The 24,726-nt window shown below is 48.5% G+C and overlaps 1 protein-coding gene across 7 annotated transcripts in view; it reads right to left on the minus strand.

Annotated features, from left to right (window-relative positions):
• The window catches only part of Slc2a9 (solute carrier family 2 member 9), a 128,424-nt gene that overhangs the window by 32,822 nt on the left and 70,876 nt on the right, over positions 1 to 24,726 (minus strand). For all 7 annotated transcript variants that reach the window (XM_021162163.2, XM_029478108.1, XM_021162164.1 and 4 more), the window contains 3 exons: positions 18,229 to 18,416; positions 10,024 to 10,134; positions 566 to 667 (listed from right to left, as the gene is read on the minus strand). In XM_021162163.2, the coding sequence (XP_021017822.1) occupies positions 566 to 667; positions 10,024 to 10,134; positions 18,229 to 18,416 (401 nt within the window). The remainder of the gene's footprint in view (positions 1 to 565; positions 668 to 10,023; positions 10,135 to 18,228; positions 18,417 to 24,726) is intronic.

The following is a 24,726-nucleotide window of genomic DNA, read 5'->3' on the forward strand; positions in this document are numbered from 1 at the left end:
ATTGCTCCCCTGTGTAAATATAGGCACCTATAGGTGTAAACACACAGTCCTGCATCACTCCCCCCACATGCTTTCAGCAGCTCCTCACAGCATCCCAGGATACAGGGATGACTTTCCCTTGTAGAGTTAGAGTCCAGAAGGAGCCAGAGCACAGTAAGTAGAAAAGCCAGGACTCTAGCATGAGGGATCCAGGTGACAGAGGGGTTACTGAGAAGTCACCTGACACACAGTACCCAGCTCCCTTTACCAGGAGGTGAGAACTAGAGGGGGCACCATAGGGGCATTTAACATAATCCCCCACTCCAAAGATAGGTAAACTGAGGAGCAGGGAAGGGAGGAGTCCCTTCCACAACACAGGTCATCTGTGACAGTAGCAGGGCCCTTTCTTATTCCAAGTTTCAGGGCCCATCGCCAATGCCCCTCAGGGCTCTGGAGGTGAGGCTCCATGGGAGAGATGCCTCACAGGAGGGGTCTGTTGAGAGGACGAACCCACAAGACCAAAGTGATGACAGCTGAGGCAGCTACCCACTGATCCCCTTAAAACATGACAGGCACAATATCTTACCTGCAGGGTCAGTGTTGCGGTGAGGGTCCCAAAGAATAGGGCCATCAGCCCGAAGCCACCAATGAGGAGAGGTCTCCTTCCTAAGCGCTCAATGACCAAGCCCTACTCAGAGAGAGAGAGAGAGAGAGAGAGAGAGAGAGAGAGAGAGAGAGTTCACTTCAAGCCCATACAAAGGGGACCCAAGTCCTGGGAAGATGGTGGAGGGCTGTGGAAGGCTATGGAGGGCTGCTTTGACCAATGGGGTATGAACTAGGACAACCATATGCAGCCCCAGCAGCCCTGTCCTCCCACCCAGTTCTCCGCAGCTGCAGCTTTGAGACTATTACTGGTCTCTTCCCACTGACTCTTCTGTCTGCCACCACGGTGGGTAGAAGCAGTGACCCTAAAATACAGTAATAATGTGGGAAGGCAAGTGTCAGAGTGAGGTGGGCCTAGACCGACATCCCAGGTCTGCTACTTTGCAGCTGTCTGGACTTCAGCTTATGACTTGAGGCAGGAACACTGTCACCTCACCCTGCCCCACCCTGAGGTATCAAGGGGTTGAATGGATTAAATAAGGGACTGCCTGCTGTTTATATTAGGTTCCCGTCCCCACTGCTTCACAGAGAAAGAACATCAAGGATCAGAGATGAGGTAACCTAGAACAGGTCACAGCAGAAAATGAGGAGGCTAGGAGCTAAACTCAAGGTGTCATCAAAACTCATGATTGAGCTCAATGGAGCAGTTAGGAGGGCTTCCTAGAGGAGACAGAAATAGGCAAAGCTTGTCAGGTAGGTGGAAGGTCGGCTCAAGCAAAAGCTTGGAGCTGGGAAGATTCCTATTGAAAGTGGCACTTCCTTTCCCCTCTCATGGTCTTCTTCCTAATACCCCCCCAACACACACACACACACATGATCTTCATGTGAGAAAAACCTGTAACGTTTGTTTTCTGAGTTACTTTGTTTAACATAAATATCTCTAGTTCCGTCCGTTTTCCTGCACGTGTCAGGATTTCGGTTTCCTTTAAGGCTGACAGCTATTCCACAGTGTAGATGCACCACATTGTCCTTATCCATGCACCTGTAGGAGATGCTCCACTTCCTGGCTACTGTGAATAGAGCAGGAAGGAACGTGGATAAGCAGGTGTCTATGGCTGGCTGACTTAGAGTCCTTTGAGGGGAAGAGATCTTTAAGTGGGAGGAAGAGAGAAAGGGGGGATAACAGAATTCCTGTGACAAGGAATCAGGGGGCTGTTCTGAGGAATGGGGAGGATCAACAAGAACGAATGATGTGTGAAAATGCCAGAATAAAACCCACACTAAGTTAAAACTCCACACACATCTACCCATCCATCCATTCACCCATTGATCTGCCCATCCATCCATCTATCCATCCATCCATCCATCCACCCATTGATCTGCCCATCCATCTATCTATCCACCCATCCATCCATCAGTCCATCCATCAGTCCATCTATCCATCCACCCATTGATCTGCCCATCCATCTACCTATCCACCCATCCATCCATCAGTCCATCCATCCATCCACCCATTGATCTGCCCATCCATCTATCTATCCACCCATCCATCCATCAGTCCATCCATCAGTCCATCCATCCATCCACCCACTGATCTGCCCATCCATCTATCTATCCATCCACCCATCCATCCATCTATCCATCCATCCATCCATTAAAGCCATCTGCTTTGGGTGAGCAGATGTAGTGACATTGCTGAGGGCCATGAGGTCTGAGCATGTGATCTCTTGCCTGTCAGCTTCAGGTGACAAGGCCCAGAAGCCTTGGGAACTCTGCCTTAGAGTTCCAATGCAGGGAGTCTGTGCCCTGCTTACCAGAAGCCAGGTGACTAGAAGCTGTCTGGGAGGTGGTCTTTCTCCTCAGATGAATGGGAGCTGCAATCTAGGCAGAACAGGAACTGGAGCATGAATGACATTGGCTATTTGGAGAATACAGTCCCAAAAGCCAGGTGATAACTCAGACCATTTGGCTATGGGGAGCAGCCTGGGACAAGATCACCCAGGAGTGACTTTGCTGGGACAGGAGGGGCCTTTAGTGCATAGTCAAGGACTGGCAGTAGGTGGAGATACCCCAACTGGTAAAAGGGCTTTTTCCTGCAGACCCAGGCCTTCCAAACTTCACCTCTTCAGAACCTGACCCAAGAGAATAGAGCAAAGAGGATATTCAGAGGGATTTGGGTTGGAAGACAGGCTGACTTGCGCTCAAGACCTGGCTCTGCCTTTCAGTTTTCCTTGCATGCAGGAGGGATGACTGACTGACTGAACTTCTTTGAGCCTGAGTTTCCTGACCTGGGAAGTGTGGGTGGTAGTGTCTCTGCAGGGTAGCTGTGAGCTGAGAGGGAAAGAAAGCATGCTGAGCCTAAACTTAACTCAGGAGCAACTGTCAGTCAAAGAATGGCCTGGGTGGCTGCTCTCACTCCTATCTTTAATTAGTCTCCATGGCTTTGGATATGAAGGCCAGCCCTTCCATGAATCAACTTCTTTTTGTATGGCCACAGATTTAGCCTAGGTGACAGGAGTGGGGTCATTTCTGAGCACCCATTCTGTTGGAGGCAGGCACTGAGCACATTCTAAATACTAATCAGTTAATTCGCACAAATACACCCCATGAAATGGGCCTTCTTTGCCCCATTATACAAGTGAAACAAACAAACAAAACAAACAAAAATAAAAACCAAGAGTCATTGGGAAGTTGTTCAAGGCACATGACCGATAAAGGGTTGAAGCAGGGAGTCCCGCAGAATCTTTTCTAGCTTCGAAGATATTAACTTTCCCAAAAGTAGAAACTGGCAAAGCCCTCAGTTTGTAGCAGCCCAGTGTCCCATCTTCATGTTCAACCATTGAACACATAGAGCATTAAGTCCTCGGCTGATCCTCTTTTCTCCCTGCCCTCCCTGGAGGCCCTCACTTCACTGTTTCCCCCAGAATCCAGGACCACCCCTGGCTGCCATGGGTTCTTTGCTGATGGAGTGAGCAAGGCAGATATGCAGTGTGCAGGAAGGGCAGTGAAGACAGAGAGGAGGGGGCAATGAGCTAACTCTATGGGAGGCATGGTGGAGTACAGGGGCCAGGGAGAGTCACAGAAAAAGCGAAGGAGAGTAGAACTTTGTGGGAAAAGAGGGTGGAGAGAAAATACAAAGGAGAAGGAGAGAGGGGGGGGAGGGAGAGGCAGAGGGAGGAAGAGACAGGGAGGGAGAGATGAGGGAGGGAGGAAGGGAGGGAGGGAGGGAGGAGCTGGAGGATGGGGGGTGGCTTTGTTTCATCGGTATCACAGAGATGCTAAGCTAGAGTCCCTGATGGACGAGGTGCTGAAATCAGCACAGAGACTGCCAGGAACAAGCTTCCATATGGCATAGGGGACCAGGTCACAGTGAGATTAGCATGTTACATTGCAACTCTGATTCTGACACATGTAACAGCTGTGCTGAGGTTAGCATGTCACAGCTAGAGATTAATGTGTCACATTGCTACACAGGGAGTCTCTGTGGTTACAGTGGGCTGAGCCTGCCTCGTGCTGTGAGTCCAAGATTACGAGTATTACACTCGGGCGTGACAATGTGTTACATTCCACAGAGATGGACATGCATCGTTGATTGATATCCATGTTTTCAAACATAACAAAAGGTTTCGTTAGCCTAGGGGACAGGGCTCTGGAGAGAAGAAGCTCCTTCAAGTGAGCCAAACACAGTGTCAACATTTGAAAATGTCCCCCAAGTACAAGCTAGCTAAGAACCAGTCTTTTACACTATGACATCAATATTCAGGGGCTTCGTTGGGGAGGAGATATGGTTTCCCCCAGGTCACTGAGGAAGCAGGAAGTCGAGTCAGCCTGAAGCTCACATGTGTTCCTTGCATGGGAAGTGACAGAGCTCAGAAGTCCTGGTCCTGTGAGGGCTGTGACCTCCCACCCCTTACACACACACACACAGGGGCCGCATAGGAGATATTTACATTATGACTCATAACAGTAGCAAGACTACAGTTATGAAGTAGTAATGGACTAATTCAATGGTTGGGGGTCACCAGAACATGAGGAACTGTATTAAAGGGCCTCAGCATCAGGAAGGTAGGTCTAGGAAGCCCCCTGAGGCTACAGCTTTCACAAAGATGGGAGTGAGGTAATGGCCCTCTGGTCCTACTGCATCAGGGCATCAGTGTGCTCCCCCTCCAGGCCCTGCTGAAGTGCAGCCTGTCTGAAGGGATTAGAATTCCTACCCTGAACTCAAGCCGTCAGGGAAGTCACTAACTCAAGATGAACAGCTGCTCTGGAAGGTTACTTGTGTCAACTGGGAACCGACTGTCAAGCTTCTGGTGCTTTAAGAAGCCTTCTGGGGACTCTGTGCTGTAAGGTCCCCTCAAAGCTGCCACCACCCACCCAACCCCGGCCCTCAGTGTGTTGGGACCTTTGGGCACACAGCAGTGGCAAAATGTTCCGGGTAGAATTTTAAAAGTTCACTTTATTGAGTTATAATTTTGTTCCCTATTACTATAACCACAATCGAGATATAGAAAATTCCCACATCCATCAAAAGACTCCCTATGTCCCTTCCCTCAGTCCCAAGTAGCCCCTGATCCACTTTCTAACACTAGGTTTAGAGTGAACAGTTTTAGAATTTTAGAATCTTGATAGCGTTTTTGATACCTATGTGTGTGTGTGTGTGTGTGTGTGTGTGTGTGTGTGTGATACACATGAATCGTTCTTTTTCATGGTTGAGAAATATTCCACTCAGTGGATATACCACAACTGGTTTCTCCATACACCTGTTGATGGACACTGGGTTGCTTCTAGGTTTGGTCTCTGATACATCAACATATGGGTCTCTATGTAGACATGGATTTTGTTTCTCTTGGGTAAATACTCATGCATGGAACGGTGAGTGCATAGGTAACTGTCAAAAATGTTCTCTAAATGAGTATATGACTCTAAAGTCAACTAGCAGTGTGAGAGTTTGTTCCTGTTACTCTATTTCCTTGGCAACATTTGGAATTAATCAGAAATTAAATTTTGTCTGCTCTTTTGGTGAATGACAGGATCTTGTGCATTTTAACTTCCCTAATGGCTACTGGCACTGAGACCTTTTTCCTGTGCTTTATGACCTTTGAGAATCTTCTTTGGTAAAGAGCTATTCGAATACTTTCAGAGAGCAGTTGGTCTTCTTGATTTCTCAGGGTTCTTTACATATGTAGGACCTAAGCTCCCTGTCAGATGTTTATACAGCCTCCCAGCCTGCAGCTAACCTTTTCATTTTTTTTTCAGCATCTTTTGAAACAGGCTTAAGATAATCCAACCAAAATGCAAAAGCAGAAACAGGTGAACCCAACTGGGATATTATCCCCATGGTACTTCCCTGAGGCTTCTGAGGCACTCACTGGGGGCAACCTTCAAGCATCCAGTCAGCCAGGCAAGAGTCAGAGCATGGGAATCAGAATCAGAAAAGACCCAGCCTGGGATGGGCAGAGAACAGGGTATCTTCTAAGACCCAAATCTTGCTTTCTCGCAGGTATGAACTCTCAGAGGGCATGGCAGTCATTGAACAGTCAGGTCTGCAAATGCTGAGCACTGTGTCAAGTTCCTACACGGGTTCTAATTCTCAGAATGGTCCAGCTCAGGGGAGGCTGCCTGCAAATGCTCACATCTGCTTTGGTGGGGCCAAAGCAGATGGCTGGTTCTGTTTTAACCTGCTGGGGTGTCTCCTCTGCTGAGTCCCTTTATGCTTTGTTCTATGTCTCAAACAACCATCAGTGATTACATTCATTTCCCCAGCTGCAGTAACTGTGTGTTGCAGACAGAAGGGCTCAGGCTGCAGGGATGCTCCTCATCTGGCCCAAGCTTTAACTCCAAGATCAAGAGCCTGGCTCCCTGTGATGTCTCAGCCCTGCCCCTGCTTTCTCAGGGTCTGCTCCAGCACACCCCAGCCTTCTCGGCATCTGCCCCCAACCCTCCTCTGCCTTCTGAGATCTGCCCTGGCCTTCTCCTCCATTCTGGTGTCCTTGTCCTTTAGCAGAGAGACTCCAATATTCATGGGTGGTCTCCCTGTAGGTGTCTGTTTCCAAAATTTCCCTACTTATAAAGACTCACCATTTGGGCCTCAACTCACTTTAGAATAACCTGATCCTAGCTTAACTAACAAAACTTGCAATGACCTGTCTCCAAATGAGGTCACCCTGGGGGGCTAGGGGACTGGTGGAGGTTAGCATGTGAGTTTCATATCCTAAGTGGCATGTACTGAGTCTCCATTGAGCTTAGTGTAGTCTCCAGCAATTCCTGTTGGTATGATCTGTTACTACCAGTACTCCCTAAGAAGAAATCGAGGGTCTGAAAAGCTAGGCGTTTGGCACCAAAGCTGGCCCCAGATCATGACCAACAGCAGGGCCGGGAGACCACTGAGCCCAAATAAGTCCCTGTTGTGCCCTGTCACCCTCATGGCCACAGAGACTCCTGGGAAGTTTGGAAACTCTTAAAGATTTGCATTTAGTTCACTGTAGCACAGTCCCAAGCTGTGCTGCCACAGACAAGACCATGGTGCTGTGGACTCTGCCTCTGACTTGTAATAATAACACAGTCTGTGCTTCCCACCAGAGGCAGGGCAGGCTCTCCATGGCCCCTGCCCGACCATGGTAGACCCTCATCCTCACGGGTGAATGACACTTCCTCGCTGGAAGTTCAGGCATCTGAACAGCACAGTTGAAGCTGCAAAACACAGTCTGGAGAGCCCACTGTTCTGCAAGATGGCAGTTATTTACAGCCAGCGAGCTGCTGAGTGATGGCCGCTGCCCAAATTAACAGCAGATCAAAAGAACGAAAGTGTCTTTCTATCTCAGGTTTTATTAGGCCTCGAAGCCATTTTAATAGACCGTCAAAAATCTCAGTAAAGGGAGTGGGGACAGAAACCAGGGCGTCCTTTTATTGATAGACAATTACCCTGAAGGGTTGCATGAAGTTGTCTGTGTAGCCCTGAAAAGCAGGTCACACAAACTTTGGGAAAGGCAAAGGACTTGCTGAAGGTTGAGTTTGGGGGAGGAGAGGAGCCGCCATTGGCTTTGATTTTTGTTTCCATGACAACTCTTTCTTGCAGAGTTAAAGGATCTCATTGTTACTTTAACAAGAAGCTTAAACCAACGCAAAGGTAATAGTTTATGCTCTGGGCAGCCAGCAGTCTAGAACAGATCTCACAGGGGAAATCTCACAGTTTTAGGGGTGGAGACTCTGCGGGAGGAAAGACTGGCTTTCCTATTTCCCAGAGGAACTTCAGGTTCTCTGTTCTGGCTTTCCCGTTTCCCCTGGGGCCTTCCAGGTTCTCTAATCTGACTCCTCCATCATCTTCCAGGCCAGGCAGCAATGGCGCCCCTTCTGCCTCACATGTTCCCTATGCCTGCTGTTCATTGACCTTTCACCTCTTCCTTTTGTCACTTCAAAGGTTCACTGCTTGCCCAGAGAAGCCCAGGTGCATCTCCAAGCCCTCATTCCCACCTATGAAGTTCCCTCTGACCCAATCTCATGGCCTGTGACTTCAGACCTGGAGAACTTTGGGACCCATTAATGTTTTCCTGCCACAGATGGCGAGGGGGTTAAAAGCTCATTTTATAAATACACAAATCCATTTAGAGATGTATGGTAATTCCCCTAAGCCCACCCTGCTGGTGAGTGGACATTGGGATGCGATTATAGAGCTATCCAGTTCTGAAGCTCATGTGTGAGACACGTACACACACATACACACTCTCACACACACAGAGGGAGGGAGGGAGGGAGGGGAGAGAGAGAGAGAGAGAGAGAGAGAGAGAGAGAGAGAGAGAGAGAGAGGGAGAGGGAGGGAGAGGGAGAGGGAGAGGGAGAGGGAGAGGGAGAGGGAGAGGGAGAGGGAGAGAGAGAGAGAGAGAGAGAGAGAGAGAGAGAGAGAGAGAGAGAGAGAGAGAGAGAGAGAGAGATTGAGAGAGAGAGAGATCCTGGAAATTCTCTTGCAAGGACACAAGGACAAGTTCCTCACTTCAGGTGACAGGGTGTGACTTCCTTGTCCCCATAGAGCAGTGAGCATCTGCTGAGCAAGCCCCATCCTCCAGCCCTTCCAGTCACTTAGTGTCATTTGTTTACTCCCTAGTCTGGGTCTGTGAGGCAGGGATGTGTCCTTATATAAAAGGGACAAGGGAACCACAGAGACATGGAACAACTTGCTAGAGTCACCTGTCTCACAAGGAGCAAAGCTGGGCTGGGAACCTGCTCCATCCATGTTCTGAGAAGAAATGCCAACAACCTCACCCCGTGGATGATGAATAAGAAAGGAAGTGGAACCCAGGCCTTGTGAGGCTGATACAACCTTCATTACCAGAGCAACTTTTCAGACAGATGCTTTTCTGGCTACCTGATGTGCCCCATTAAAGTGGCCGGATGAATAGTAGAAGGGAAAGCATTCTGCACAGCCTCTGTTAAAAAAAAAAAAATAGAAGGACCCAGGCTGGGATGTTGACAGGGCTGCTGCCTCCCAGGCACAGAACAAAGCTGTACACAGAGTGGAGATGGGTGGGCATTTCCCAGGCCACCCCTCACAGCTTAACTAGGGGCAATCTCTTTATTCTTTTAAGTTCTCTGGGTTTTTACAAATTTACTTGCAATAAAGTTGGTATTGATTTCTTATAGAAACACAAAACAAAAAGCCAAACTCTAAGCCCTCTTCTGCTTCCTCCACTATCCCCACCCAGGCTGACTAAGTTCTATTGCTCAAAGTTGGAATTAATAACGGAATTGGTGCAGTCTAGATCTGGAGACAGAATTTGGTGACACTCGCAAATAACAAAGCATTGAAATATTTTCCCCCTAACAAAAAGCAGGTCAGGAAAGAGCCCGAACGTCACTCGTCTGCATTTCTAATGGTATTCGTTTTTTAAGAAGTAGGTTGTTAGACTGATCCAGGAAGGCGAGGAGAAACACTGACTCTTCGGACAAGTCAGCAAGAGGGTAGGGAATCTGCCTGTTTGTGCGGACATCACTCTTGTTGGTGGAGACTGGCGAGAGAGACTGGACACCAAGCATCTCTTTCTAGGTCAGCACCCATACTCTGCCACATCAGACATGTCAGCTCATAACCTCTTTCACTGCTGACAAATCCCAGGGCTACTGTGTATCTACAGAGTGAAGCACAGCCCACATTCCCTCAAGAAGACAGATGTGAGAGCTTCGTCAAGAGAGAAGATAAGGCTCAGAAAGGTTGACCACACTGTCCAGCATCACACAGCCAGAGCTAGGAAGAGTTTAGACCCAAGGAATTAAGATACAGAAGGGAAGAGCCTAAGTGGGCTTAGGGTCTGTAGAGCACAAGCCTCTCCCAAATCCAGACCGGGTCCCCTGACAAGGCCACCCCCTCAGGAAGCAAACCCTAGTAGCTCCCTTGGATACCTGTGTGCCATCCAGCCTCTATGGCATTCTCAGGAGCCTTTGGTGACTTACAGAGAAGATAGCAGCCAGTGTCTCAATTCCTCCCGTGCTCAGGGTGATGTATGGGATCTTGTCCTGAGGGATCCCAGCTTTCCCAAAGATGCTGTTTGTGTAGAACCAGATCTGTAATGCAGAAAAGATCCAGAGAGGTCATCCAGAGACCTCGGCTCCTTCCCACAATAGACTAAGGTGTGAGGCTCTCTCTGCACCTTGCCACCAAATCCAGAGTCACAGGTGAGCTGTACCATGTAGCCATATGACGCCCCTCGACCCACGCTTCTTCACTAACAGACTCCGGCATTCTTGGGAGTGATGCCTGCCCACCCTGACCCTGCTTCCTTGAAGATTGCCTTGCAGTTAGGAACAGGTAGCCACAGACATATTGGTGGGACCAGCACAAAGCTTCATATTTTACTTTAGTCTTAACAAGTATCCATTTACTTGTTTATTTATTTATTGCAGGGGTGATGCCAGTGTGTGTGTTGGGGGAAGGGAGGTCATAAAAGAAGTCGTAGGCGGCAGTTCGCTCTTTCCACCACGTGGGGCACAGGGGTTGAATGCAGGTCCATGGTAGCAAGAAGCTTTACTGGATCAGCCATCTCACGAACCACACCCTCCTGCCTCTACCTCTTCCTCCTCTTCCTTTAGAGAAACTTTACCAAAGAGATATGCTCTCATGTTTACTTATTTTATTTTTTCTCACATTCCTTTCTGTGGCCAGGATGCTGAGTGTGACGGTTGGCGCCTCGGTAGCCCTCTTGGGTCATTAAGTAATGCAAGAATGCTCTGTGAGAATCAGAAACTGTTTCTGCTCCACAAAACATTTTATTATGACCCAGTAGAAACTGCCATGATAAATCTACAACAATACACACAGCAGAGAGGATGTTTTTGATGTCTGTGTAACTGTGCATGTATAGTCAGGTCCCAAGAAAACTAGTTCCCCAAACCCCAAAGACAACTCAAATATCCGGAAATGAGCTCAACCTAGATGATAGGAGGGATTCTGACGGATGAAAGCTAGTTCCCCAGGAGCTTGTGAAACCGATTCCCATCTGCCAAAAGGGATCACTTCCACTGCCTCTGGCATGAAGGACACATGGCTACCTGGGGACCTATCAGCATATGAAAGCCCACGCTGGCCTCCAGGCTCCTTCAGGATCACAAGTACCTGTTACATATTTGAAAGTTCAAGATACCTCCCCTACCCTGAACTCCCTCCAGCTCAAAGGATTCCCTCCCTACAGCTACTAGTTCTCCTTGTGAGCAGGCTATCTCACTACTCACCTTCTTACTCTCCTACACTCTCTCTCCTCTCTTAATCTCAGTACTCTCTCTTGCTTCCACTGACTATTTCTACCGCCCCTCTCTCCACACACACACCTACACACACACACACACACACACACACACATACATATATATATATATATATATATATATATATATATATATATATGCTCTATTCTCTTTCTCTTGCTATCCCACTATCTCCAGCATTCTCTTCCAATTCCCTAGCCCTGGTTGTGTCCAATCTACTGGCCATGCTCAGGCTACTTTCTCTGTTCCAGACTTCCCCGATGCCCCTGGATGTTCTCTCTCTCATAGCTACAACAAAACCCTTAACTGTATCATAGATCAGTCATGCAGGCAGTTTCTTGGCCACACCCCCTCATATACAGAAACATTGGGACTGTGTAGCTCTTGGCAGAGTCACTGACATCCACAGCTCTGATGCCAGGCACAGCACTGGATATACTACCCTACTTGTGTGAGGAAGCCCTTGTTTCTAATGTCTTGTTACAAACACTTGTTTGGGAAGCTGTTCATGCCCAGGGCATAGAGAATCAGGACTAACTTATATCCAAAAGCTGGTTAGGTTTGCAGTGACAGGTTACTTTTCACAGCGTCTCCCAAACACCCAGAGCCACAGTGCACATGAGCTACTGTCCTAATTCTTGGATCAGTTGGCAGAGATGGGTTTTAATTTCACACGAAGTAAAGACCCACTGTCCTGTGTTATCTGTATCCCCACTGAGTGGGTAGGGAAGGTAGGACTTTAGGCACTGTCAGAATGAATATTAGCTGATATATTTGCAGGGCACAGAGGCAGTACCCCACTAGCCGCCCGTCCCTGCAGCTCTGAGGCTATCTGTCAATCTGAACCTTCAGTATCCCTAGACTTTTCATACCATAGGATGGTCATGGCCTTCCAGACCCAGTCACAATTATATTGTAGACTCAGTTAAGTGACATTCTTTGTCACCCTGGCTTTAATGCCACAGGACTCTGTGCCTTCCACTCAGAGGGAGGCAGGGCTTCCAGCTCCCACCAACACTTGATGTATATTTTCCTGTAGAAGCTACTCTCCAGCCCCATGCCATCTCAGCTTCTCTGGCCTCCATGACCCCTTATGTCTCTAGTTTCCATTCTCCCTGAAGTGGAGCAGCTGCAGACATCCTCGGCAGGTTAAAAGTCAGACATTCTGTGTTTACTGTAGTCTGGCCTTGAAGAGAACTGAGCCGTCTTGCTAAATGCATCTAGACAGCAGTAGGCAGCTGTCCCTTAACCCCCAGCCCCAGCCTGGAGCCTGTGAGGTCTGCAGAGCTTGCCTGTCCCCTTCTGCCTGACCCGTGTACCACCCTGCCCCCACCTTCATTTCGAGAAGCAGGAGATGACTGCCTTCACCTTGACCTCTGTATGAACTGAAGGTGATATGATTGGACAGTTTCAGGCCCTTGTGAAAAAGAAGAAAGTGCCTGGGACACTCAGTGTCGGGGAATCACAGCCAGAGCTGCCCCCCATCTAGACAAGTCAGCATGAACAATTCCCTTCACTCGCTTCCCCTTTTGCAGGCTGTCTCAGGTTCCCTACTGCTGTGGTTCTAGCATGCTGAAGTAACCAGGAAAAGCCTTCATATAACAAACAATAAGCATCCTTGTAGATGGTTCTCTCCATGAAGGCATTCAGACTCTTTAGAAAAAAGAGCCTCTGTTGTCAGCCATTGTGGAAGGCATCTGTGATGCCCTCCTCCTTAAAGGTGTATCCTTGAGGAGCCCCACAGGGGCAGGGCTGGTGTCTTTCTGAATCTCCCCTAATGCCTCACTCTCGGCTCCTGGCACAGTGTTTGGATGAGGCAGCATGCTGTATAATCATTCTATCTGTGAGAGGACTGAGGAGAAAGCAGGGGCCACTCCCTATGCAATGGCACCAGAGTAGGGAGATGCCGCCAGGGAATCCATTCTTCTTGATACATGATACAGACCCCTCCACTGCAACCTATGGCTCCTAACTCCTCTATCTGCTCTTGTCTGTAAACACACTGGCCGTGGGCTAAGAGATTCTGGCCTGCTTCATCTTTGTCCAGCTTATGAGTAACTGTCCTGGTAGTGATCAAACACTAAGAAGTAACTTACATGGACGGTTTTTGTCGTTTGCTGTTGGGTTGTGGTTTGAGACGGTGTGATCTGTCATGGTGGGATTCGTGGAGCTGAGACTCCCTACAATCTTACAGATCAAGAAGTAGACAGCAAATGGGAAGCTGGGTTGTGACCCCCGAGACCTGGAGGAACACACTTTCTCTAGCTCACCTCTGTCTTGTAAGCTGCCCACAGTCTCCACACACAGCACCACCACCTAGGAGCCATGTGCCCTAACACATAGGGACAGTCCGCATTCAAACTGTAACACCCAGAGCAAGGTAATGCTGACCTGGACATGCTTGCTGGACATGGCAGGACCCATGGTCCTTCCAAAACATCTCTGTGTTAATCCCAGCATCTGAGAATCTTAGATTACACAGCAAGTCTGAATCTAAACATGGTCAGGCCCTGGAGGCAGCAGTTTTTCCTGGATTGCCTGAGTGAACGGTAGATGAAGGAGAAATGGGGAGGCAGAGTTGGAGGAAGTTGTAAGGGTGGGAGAGGATGGAGGGAGAGAAAAATCAAACATACTTCATTGCAGCTGACTCTGAAGATGAGAAAGGAGGCCACGAGCCAAGGGAAGGAGGCAGCTCCTAAGACGGCTGGGAATGGATTTTCTCCTGGTGTGTCCAGGATTGGGTGTGGCCTGATTTGATTTGAGGACCTCTGACCTCCAAATCCATCCAAAAGAGGTTTGAAACTTCTGGATGTCAGTGATGTGATTTTTTTTTTTTAAGGTCCAGTGGTAACAAGAAATGCGTACACTGGCGAGATGTAATTCATTTATAGTATACTTTACCTGGCTGTGGGTACTTCCCACACACACGTGATCTGTGGCTCTGTTTTGAGGTCTAGGAGGAAAAGGCCTGCTCATTTATTAGATATCTTTTGGTTGCTCTCTTAGGCTTTTGCCCTGCTGGTCAGAACCTACTGGCATTTTCTCTGTGTGTCCTGCTCAGGTCCCAGTTAAAAGCACGGTGTTTTTCCCTGCCCATCCTTGTTCTATCAAGAGCTTTGCCTTGAAGCATGAGATTTGGTGGCAAGCCAGGATATGCACAGTAAGGGTCTCATGGGACTTAAACAGCTAAAATAGACTGGGTTTGAAAACAGCCACACACATGACAAATTGCCAAGTAGAAGCCCTGGCCCATCAAATGCCCTTGGCAAGTGCCCTGAGTCAACTCAGGCGTTAGCCAGACTGTCACAACTCTCTCTCTCTCTCTCTCTCTCTCTCTCTCTCTCTCTCTCTGTGTGTGTGTGTGTGTGGGGGGGTGCGTGTGTGTCTAGGTCAGAGGTCAACCCCAGGTATCATTCCAGGTGCATCCACCTTATTCTTTGAAGCAGGCTCTCTCACCAGCCCGGGCTGGCTGATTGAAGTAGGGAGACCCCCGGGGGGTTCCACCTGCCCATCTCCCAGTGCTGGCATTACAGGCATGTGCCACCATACTGGCTTTTTATTGTAGGTTGTGGGGATTGAACTCAGGTCCTCAAGCTTGCACACGGAGAGCACTTTGCCAGCTGGGCCATCTTCCCACCTCACAGTTCCTTAAAGAGTCCCTTTGTATTGAGAGGAGGGAGAGGACAAGAGTGGGCTGACCCCCCCACCCCCGTTTTCTTTTTAAGATTTATTTATTTACGTAAGTACATCGTAGCTGTCTTCAGATATTCCAGAAGAGGGCGTCAGATCTCATTAAGGAAGGTTGTGAGCCACTATATGGTTGCTGGGACTTAAATTCAAGACCTCCGGAAGAGCAGTCGGTGCTCTTAACCACTGAGCCATCTCTCCAGCCTTAGGGCTGACCCCTTAAAGGCCCTTTATTTTCACTTGATCTTAATTTTAAGATTGCTGGTCTTAGAGGCCACAAGGCTGGGCTGTGTGCTATCAGTCTCCTGCTAGCTGCAGATAACCTTGTTGGTGTGTAAGTTAAATTAGAATAGCTGCCAGGCTACCTGGCATCAAGGTTCCAACCCTTCTGCATCAGTCTCCAGAGTGTCTGGATCAGTGTGCCCCAACAGACCATCTCTTCTTTGCAGGAACTTGGAGCCACTATCGCTGAAAAGTCTGACCCTTGACTTGAGGCTGTCTTATAGGTGACTGAAAGGGGACAAATGGCCCATCATGGAAAAGGATTTAGAGGTAACTAAAGGCTGTTAACTCAGTGTTGCCATAACCTAGAGAGCACGGAAGGCAACAGGGATTCTGGCATCAGTGGCCCGAGCGATACATAAGGCCTATTTCATAGGGTGTTTCTCAGCCAGGGCAACTTGACCCCCAGGGCTGCAGCTGGGCAGGGGCTAAGGATGACATTAAACACTGCAGTCTCAAGATGGGATTCCAGCCTCAGATAGGAATGGTTTGGATTTGAGAAGTCCTAACCTTGTGCAGGTGTAGTGTGTGTGTGTGTGTGTGTGTGTGTGTGTGTGTGTGTTTGTGTGTGTGTGTGCGCACACGTTTGAGTGTGTATGTCTAGGTCAGAGGGCAACCTCAGGTGTCATTCCAGTGCATCTACATTGTTCTTTGAAGCAGGCTTTCACCAGCCCGGGCTGGCTGATTCAGGTAGGGTGCAGAGAAGGTGAAACTTATTTAATTTCGCTATAAAATGGGACCAAGTGTAACTTGACAGGGCAAGCTCCACATTGGACCTTGAGCCATCTATAAACCACATTGTCTTTCTCGTCTAAGAAGTACATATGATGCCCCCACCCTGTTGGACTCTGTGGGAACAGAGCAAAGGGACCAATGGGAAGGTGCCAGCCTGGCAGTATTGACTAGTGCTTCCCAAGGGAGCATAGTCATCTAAACGAAGGGACAGAGCATGTTTTAAAGCCACCTACTGTTTTTATCTGGGTTAGTTCTTGGCTATGGCCTCTGGGCTGTGGAGAAAAAGGCTGCAGGAGAGGGCCTGGACCCAAGCCAGGGTGTCAGGCTCTTGGCTGGCATTTACAACTAAATAGCACATGTCTTTTTGTCTATAAAATCGAGATGTGTTCTGTGGCTGCCTAGGGGTGAGGTGGTGCCTGAACAACACAGGTGGGATAATCTGACTGGGACACTGAGGATTCTCTTTCCTTAGGGCTTAAGTACCTAGAAACTGGGTTTCAGACAATTGGTGCTCAAATCTCCTTTATACAGTGTCCAGCTGCGAACCTTTGGGAAAATGTCTCAGTGTCTCTGCATAACAGTGGGGCCTGAAGGACTGCTTCTGGCCCCACAAACTGCTAATGTATGCACCTGATCAGGGCCATAGCTGAGTGCACAGTCAGGCCACAGGAAGCAGACAGCCCAGGTTTCCAGCTATAGGTTCACGGGGACAGTGATGTGGAAAGCCAGGTCTCTGAGTTAGTCTGGAGATCTCTGTCCTGTCTCAGGGAAAGCACATGAGCTTGGAAGGCAGAAATGATCACCACCCTACAAACCACCAGAGAGGTTTTTCTGGCACAACTCTGTGCAGTGGGGTGTGAAGGTTCGCCAGCCCGATTCATCTGTTACAGAATATACAAATGGAGGAGGAGACAGGTCTGCCCAGCAATGAATGGCATGGCTTTCCATCTAACTGCCTCATTGAGCATGGATTCCACATGTCCTTAAGACTCTAAGTGTGAGCCTTAGAAAACAGTGCATCACTGAGAGTCTGATACACCTGCCCTTGAGTTTATCTAGGGGAGGGACCTGCAGAATGGGCAGTGGTCACTCTGGGCCTAAGGCTGAGCTGTTGATTTCCCCAATTGCTCTTAGTTCTTCTCACTTAACTGGACCAAGGCAAAAAGGCAAAAATGACTACTGAACCAAGTGATCTCATTTTTACACAGGTGTTTCCAAAAATAGAATCTAGAGTTGGTGAAATCTGGCAGGATGTGTGGCTATTTCCCAATTTCTGCACAGTGGCTTTGCTGTCGCTCCCTCTCCCACCTGAACAGCACCTGAATGACACTAGGAGGTGCTGGGCTCTTGTCAAGCAGGTATAAATCATCTGGGTTCTCTGGAGGTCCTCCCCCACAGCAATCCTTCCCTCCCTCTGTGCTGTGTGCCCAGAAGCCTGCCTGCATCCCTTCAGGGATGGAGAACTGACCACATCCCGAGGTGAGGCATCCCACTCCATTTCCCAGAAAGAAGCAATCGCACCCAGCTTCCTCACTTCCCACATTTGGGGATTTTACCTTCTGGGACATCGGAGAGAGGCCTCTAGGGAGGCCCCAGCTCAGACTCCAACAAGCTGAAGCCAGCACAGCTAAGACTGCTTCTACTTAAAACGTATTGGTCAGCCGGGCGTGGTGGCGCACGCCTTTAATCCCAGCACTCGGGAGGCAGAGGCAGGCGGATTTCTGAGTTCGAGGCCAGCCTGGTCTACAAAGTGAGTTCCAGGACAGCCAGAGCTATACAGAGAAACCCTGTCTTGAAAAACCAAAAAAAAAAAAAAAAAAAAAAAAAAAAAAAACGTATTGGTCTTCTGTCCCTTTGACTTCCTGTGTCTGTTTATTGAGAGCCATGCCTCTTGTGTACTTCCAGGAACACACAGTAGGACAACTAGTGGCACTGCAAGGACAACCTTGCTTGCTGCTGACAGGACACTGTATGCGTGAGTCTGCTCCATATTCTTCTATCCCATTCTACAGAGCTGGGGACTGAGGACAAGCCACGTTCCACAGATGCTCAAAGGCACAGCTCAGTGGAGGCTTACAGAGCTGGGTTTGAAATTAGACATCCAGCACTCACACCCTTAGCCTCCCACATTCTGGCCTCCCTCAGGTTCTCTTTGGTGCTGATGCTGGTGTGTGTGTGTGTGTGTGCACTCACCGCATTGAGTCCACATAGTTGGTAGCTGGCCATGGTGACAATGACCGTGATGACCTGCCAGCGGACAAAGGGTGCCCTCAGAAGCTCCAGCACAGACACCAGGCGGAGGTTCCTTTGCACGCGGCTCTCGGCCAGGGCCTCCTCCAGCTCTTGGGAGACATCTGCTTTCCCCAGAAATGTTTGGAAGGCTGTGAAGAAGGGCAGGCAGGAATTAGGAAGCTGGCCATCTAGGATGTTGGCCCTGAATGGATGGGCCCACTATCTGGGCATATGCTTTTCAGAGACCTTTGGAATCTGTACAAAAACTATGTTTAAAAGTAGAAAGGTAGGGGCCCAGAGACACACACCAACCTTTCTGAAGTCACCGAGTGGGCTGAGAGAGAACCTGGGTCTCTCAACCACCACCCTCTCCCCAGAAAAGCAAAGCAAGCCCAGCCTTCAAATCCATCTTGCCAGACAGTTGCCCCCATTTATCTTCTATATACAGTCCTGCCCCTCACAGCTAGGGACAAACTGCATAGCACCAAGCCTGTCAAACCTTGCTTAGAGCTCACCTAACCAGAACTGCTATTCCAGTGAAGGTTCATTGAGCGCCTCCTGTTTGCCTGGCCCATACTCACTGGGGATTTCTGGAGGGAGGCCAATGGTCACCCACACACAAGTTTGCTAATCCCAAAGTTGCCTCTATGGGTAAAAAGAGGATTGAACCTAACAAGCCTCATTAAAACCTCCATGTGACCATCTACAATGTGGGTGCCCTGAGTGGAACAGGAGAGCGGAGACCCACACATCCTCTTGATGGATGTATTTCCAAGTCAAGCATTTGCAAACTCCCAGCCATTGGCAGAACCGTATTTTAACCCTTATAAAAGCAGACCCCTGAGATCATAGCAGCCAGATCACACAGCTTGCTTTCAGAGCAGAGGTTTCCGTGTTCATTGCCCTCCATCTTCCCCCTACAGAGGAAGGTAGTGGTGGTGATAGTTCCCGTGGACAGTCCATTCCACACACAGCAGGCCCCATCCTTAATAACATGGCTCCTGCACCTTGGGCATATGAAATTGTTCTTTTTAAGCAGAAAAGTAAAGCAGCTAAGGCCATCGCAGCTTCTGCAGGCAGCAAGCTCAGGAGGGGTTCAGCAGCACTGCAGGCTGCTCCCAAGCCTGACTTTGGAAGCTGTGATTTAACGGGTTTGCCAGCACTGGTTAATCGTACAGGAGAAAAGTGACCGGGTTTTTTTACCACACACTAAACCATTGTATTTTGAATTTTTCTTCCAAGTTCAAAATGCAACATTCATGTTGTAAAAACCAGGTCTAGAGTTTGCATATTTCCATTCCAAAACATGGAAAACTTTATCTCCTACCCCCTTTCACCTTGAAGCTCTCAGGCAAATTCAAAGCACAGAGCTCATCAGAATTTCCCTGCACAGCCTTGTCCTTGCTGACAGCTCCAGGACCAGGCTCTCTCATTCCCTGAATTTTCTCTTCCCAGCATCCCCTCCTGCACTGTTGTTGCATCTTTAAGTGCCACCCCTGCACCCCATCATTGTCAGTCAGGACCAGAGACCAGATGCCAGGGTGATGTTTGTTAGTATGGCTCAGATAGTAAATCTAGAACTTCCCCCCAAATAGGGATCTCTACTTTGTAGCTTCAATGGGGACAATAGTGAATGGTCAGATGTCTGACACTTTCCCTGGATTCTACCCCGTGATGTGATAATCCTTTTATTTGTCTAGTGTAACCTTCTGTTGTGGCTTAAACTGTTTACCTGTTATCGTGTGGTACCTGTGAATGTGAGCTCTGGAAACAGTCACCTAGTGAGGGCTGGTGGTCATGCTTGGGTAGCCTGGCTCATCTGACTCTTGTTTTAGGAGGCACAGAGAATGGATGCTGAAGCTCAGTGAGAATGTAAGCATGGAGGAGGTTGGGGGATGCAGCTGTCATCCAAGGTACACTGTGGGTATGGAAGACTAAGCATGTGGGAGCACTGAGGATGCGGAAGGACTAAGGATGCCTGAACACTGAGGATGCAGAACTGAGGATGCTAGGGTACCAAGACTACGGAAGTCTACAGTGCTGAGACTCTCAGGCCACCATCACCAGCTAGCGGGGGAGTATGACTCTGCTGGAACTTTGACTTGAGACTTCTGGTCCCCAGAACAAGTGGACAGTCAGTTGATCTAGTTAGTTGTCCTGGGACCCTGTGCTGTGGTGCCAGCTATATTTTATCTATTTGAATGCTCTTTACCTCTTGCAGAACAAAGCCCAGAGTGGTCTGGAGGCTTCTTTCCCATAGCAAAGAAGGCAAAAGAACGTCATGTGGGGCGCTCCCAGTGATCCTTTGTGATCATGTACAGAGAGATGCTCTGAGCTCTGTGTCTTGCACAGTGCAGGAATAAGGACTTCTAAAAATAGGAATTTAGTCAAGTCATTTCTTTTCAACTGCTACTGGTATTTAAGGGCAAGATGTCATGGGGCTTCTAAAGCAGGCTCAAGGTCTCTTCATTATCCACAGTCGTGATGTCCTACATAGGGGAAGAGGCGGTATAGAAGGAGACGTTGAGGTTCTATGTAGGTTTATACAATTTTATTGTGACTGGGCCTGGAACTTCACGGTCTGTAGGAGGGTGTTGGAGAGCCCACACTGTGGAGAAGCCAGCAGCACACTGTTGTTTTCTGTTACAGTATATTTGATTATTGTACACAGAAAAGCTAATTGTTAGCAAAATATACAAGCTTAGAAAGACATTGTGTTTGTCAGATGCAGTTAGGTGTATCCTGTAGACTTGCAGTTTGGTGTGCCTCTAAAGGCCTCCACAGATAAGAATGCTAGAGAATGGAGAACACTCCTGCCTATTCTAAGGCAAGTTGCTTGGGAGAGGTCTTGTGGTCTTTGCATTACAACCCCAGGCAAAGTGAGCTGGATAGCCTTGAGCTGCCAAACCTAAAAGATAAAATAGATCTGCCCCTACTCAGTTGCTTGGAGCCTTCCAAGGGTGTAGGGGAGGAATTGGAGACTTCTTTTTAAAGCAACTGGACCTTTGCAAACTCTCTTTTGCCTTGGAAGAGCTTCATAGAAGGAGTTCCAGGTAAGAGAGAGGGATTTGCTCTTTGGGCTTGCAGGAACCACAGAGAAGTGGCTGGCAGGACACAGGTGAGTCAGTAGTCTAGGAGAGCTAAGGAGCGCTCTTGGATTTGAAGGAGCTCAAGAGAAATGTAGACTTTCCTGCTAGCATGACACAGGTAGAAAGAGATTTCTAAAGCGCTAGCAGGGTAGTTGTAGAATCAGGCTTGTGATGGATATTTTGTACACAGTTAAGAAAATAAAATTATGTCTCTGAGCTAGCAGGTTTTTAACCTCACCTCCTGTCTGTCTCCCATGTCTTTATGGGTATAAATATTCGATAATTTAAATGATTAAGTGCCGCTGTTTTCCTTTGTGATCAGTACACCATGATACATTGCTTTGTACAGTTTACTGGTCAGTGAATTGGATAATGATTAGCAAATTGGAGGATGATAATTTTGTCTTTTGATTGACTTAATCTGAAAAATATACAAATCTTTTATAGAGAACCTGCCAAGGCTTCAAGGCGTGGTTGCGCATGCGTGTAATCCTGGCCCAGGTGAAGGGGAGACAGGGTCATCCTGGCTTCTGTGGTGGCTGGAATGAGATGTCCTCTGTAGGCTCATGTGTTTGAATACTCCACCCCACCCCACCCCAGTTGACAGTGCTGTTTGAGGAGGCTCACACTTCCACCAGCAAGGAGGAAGTGTGTCACTGGGGGTGGGCTTTGAGAGCGTAAAGTCTTGGTCTACTCCCAAGTGAGAGCTTTCTGTTTTGTACTTGGGGTTCAAGATGTGAGCCCTGAGCTCCTGCCCTGACCACCGTGCCTGACACCTGCGGCCATGCTAGACTCTTAACCTCCTGGAATGTAAACCCAAGTAAGCTTTTTCTTCTACGAGCTGCCTTGGTCATGGTATTTTATTACAGCATCAGAACAAGAAACTCATGCAGCTACATAGTGAGCTCGAGTCCAGGCTCAGGCTACAAGGGACTGAGTAAGAAGAAACGAAACAAGCAAACAAATAAACAAACAGAATCCTCAAAGAAATTATAGATCTGAAAACTAACAAATGGCAGCACAAAACAAGTTGTAACCCAGTGGGGACACTGCTTGTGCTCCATTTACAAGGCACTGTAAGTCTCATGGGCACTGACTGGCACTGCCTAGCAGAGAATGTAAAATTAGCAAATAACTAATTTAGGTCCTCAAGCTAAGGGAGACATTTCTGCAGGAGTGTGAAAGTAGCAAGGTTTAAATGAAATCATGCAATGATAAGAGATCTTTGGAGATGTGTCTGTCTGGGAGTCAAGACTGTGGACTCAGATCACCATGGATAATTCTTGTATCTGTACATCTAAAACTGAGTTTGGATCCCAGAACCCATGCAAAGCCACACATGGTAATGCATGTCTGTAAGCCCAGAACTTTTATGGAAAGATGGGAGGTAGAGCCAGAATCCTCAGACCACCATGGCATACACAGCTGCAACAAACAAACAAACAAACAAACAAACAAACAAACCCCCCAAACAAACACACAAAATAACAACAAAAAATAAACAACCGAACAAACAATCAAAAACCAAAGAGAACTGTTCTCAATTGGGGTGGAAGGCCAGAACCAACACCTGAGGATGTCCTCTGACCTTTGCATGCATGCTATGGTGCTGTGGGACACTCACCCCTGAAGTCACACATATGTCAGCAGAGAGAGAGAGAGAAACCCAGCATCTTACAAAGAGTTTTGTTTTGTTTTTGTTTTTTAATCCCTGCTTCACAATAATCCAAATGAGTTTCTGTGGGCTTTGCAGAATTGTGCTTGTCTATACAAAAAGTGAATCCTTTTATTATTTCTCTAGCGTGGCTGACTGACATTGGTGGGCAGATGGAGATTTTCTGGCCTTGTTTTCACTCTCTCCAGATGCTTTGTTCTAGGGATGGAGCTGTGCAGTAAATGAGATGCCGTAAATGAGGTCAGCAGCCTCACTGTCTCCGTCTATAGGGCTCTGTGGGTTCATCTCACTGCCAAGGACAATACTGAAACCACCTTGGCTCCTCTCTCTCTCTCTCTCTCTCTCTCTCTCTCTCTCTCTCTCTCTCTCTCTCACACACACACACACACACACACACACACACACGGGGAGAGAGAGAGAGAGAGAGAGCATATTCTGTAGGCTTCTTGCCCTTATTTAGTTCTCCTGTGACTGACACCCCATCCCCCCTACCCCCCCCCCCCCCGCTCCTCCCCGAAGTCCTTAGGTTAGTGTTGTTATTCTTCAGGTGAGAACAGGGAAGGGACTTGGCCTGAGGTTGGGTGTCTGAAATCACAGCCTGGGAGCTCTGTCTGAGGAGGCTGCAGGCGTGAAGTCTGGAAGGCCAACAGCGCAATACATGTCATGGGAGACCTGCCTGGCACAGATGGGTTGGTGTCACTGGACTTCTGAGCAGCCCCTGAAGGAGGAGCTCTCAGAATGCCCTCTGCTGTGGAGAATGGATGCTCATCTGAAAGGAATTAACTCCCCATGCATCCACACTGCACTGTATGTGGGCTGGATGGGCTCCTGCCTGTGGAGAACATAGGGTGTGTTGAAGGTGTGGAAATGTCTGCCCGCATCTGTGCTCACAGCTGTCTTACAGCTGGGTGGCAGCTGCAATGGAAAAGGTACCAGGGACAGAAGAGGCCAGGAGTGTTCCTGTGACTAGCAGGTGTTCTTGAAGTCTCCTTCTGAGCATCAGTAATGGCCCCTGGGAGTAACATCAATGTCATTTCTTGACCGGAGCTTGTCCCGTCCATACAGACTCAGAGCGATGCAAGAGTAGAAATTTCCACTCTCCTGTGGGACCTGATTCCTCTGTTCCTCACGTTCCTAAGTGTTAAAAGGCAGCAAGGCAGAGCTGGCAGTGGTCTTAGTTGGCATGAGCTGCTGGAAGGAATAGCCCTGACTGAAGCTTAGATAAACTCACAGTCTGGAGGCTACAAGTCTGAACTGAAGGTACCATTGAGTTAGTCCTCTGGGGTGATGTATGGCCAGCTGATCTTCCCCCCCCCCCACCCTCGCCTTGCTTCTGAATGCCATCCCACTGGGGCTTATGACCTCAATATATAAATTAGGGGTGTGCAAACCTTCAGTCCCTAACAAGAATGACTACTGCTTTAACTTTTGATTCCCCTCTCCTTTCTTCTCCCTTGGCGTCCTGAGTTCCAGGCAGACACAGGAGATACCCCTGGCTTTTGCTCATGCTGGCCCCTGCCATCAGTGTCATCAGCACGAGCTCAGTGAGCTAAGATTAGCATGACCTACACTGTATCCAGAAGCGTGAAGAGGGCCATGTGGAATTGTGCCTTTCCCACCTTAAGCCTGTGAAGGAGAACATATCCTTTAGCCTGTCTCTAGAGAAGGGAGACCTGAGGCACAGTAAGCTGGGCA

The sequence above is a fragment of the Mus caroli genome, unplaced genomic scaffold (assembly GCF_978045245.1).
Source record: "Mus caroli unplaced genomic scaffold, Mus_caroli_1 scaffold_4, whole genome shotgun sequence".
Lineage (NCBI taxonomy): Eukaryota > Metazoa > Chordata > Mammalia > Rodentia > Muridae > Mus > Mus caroli.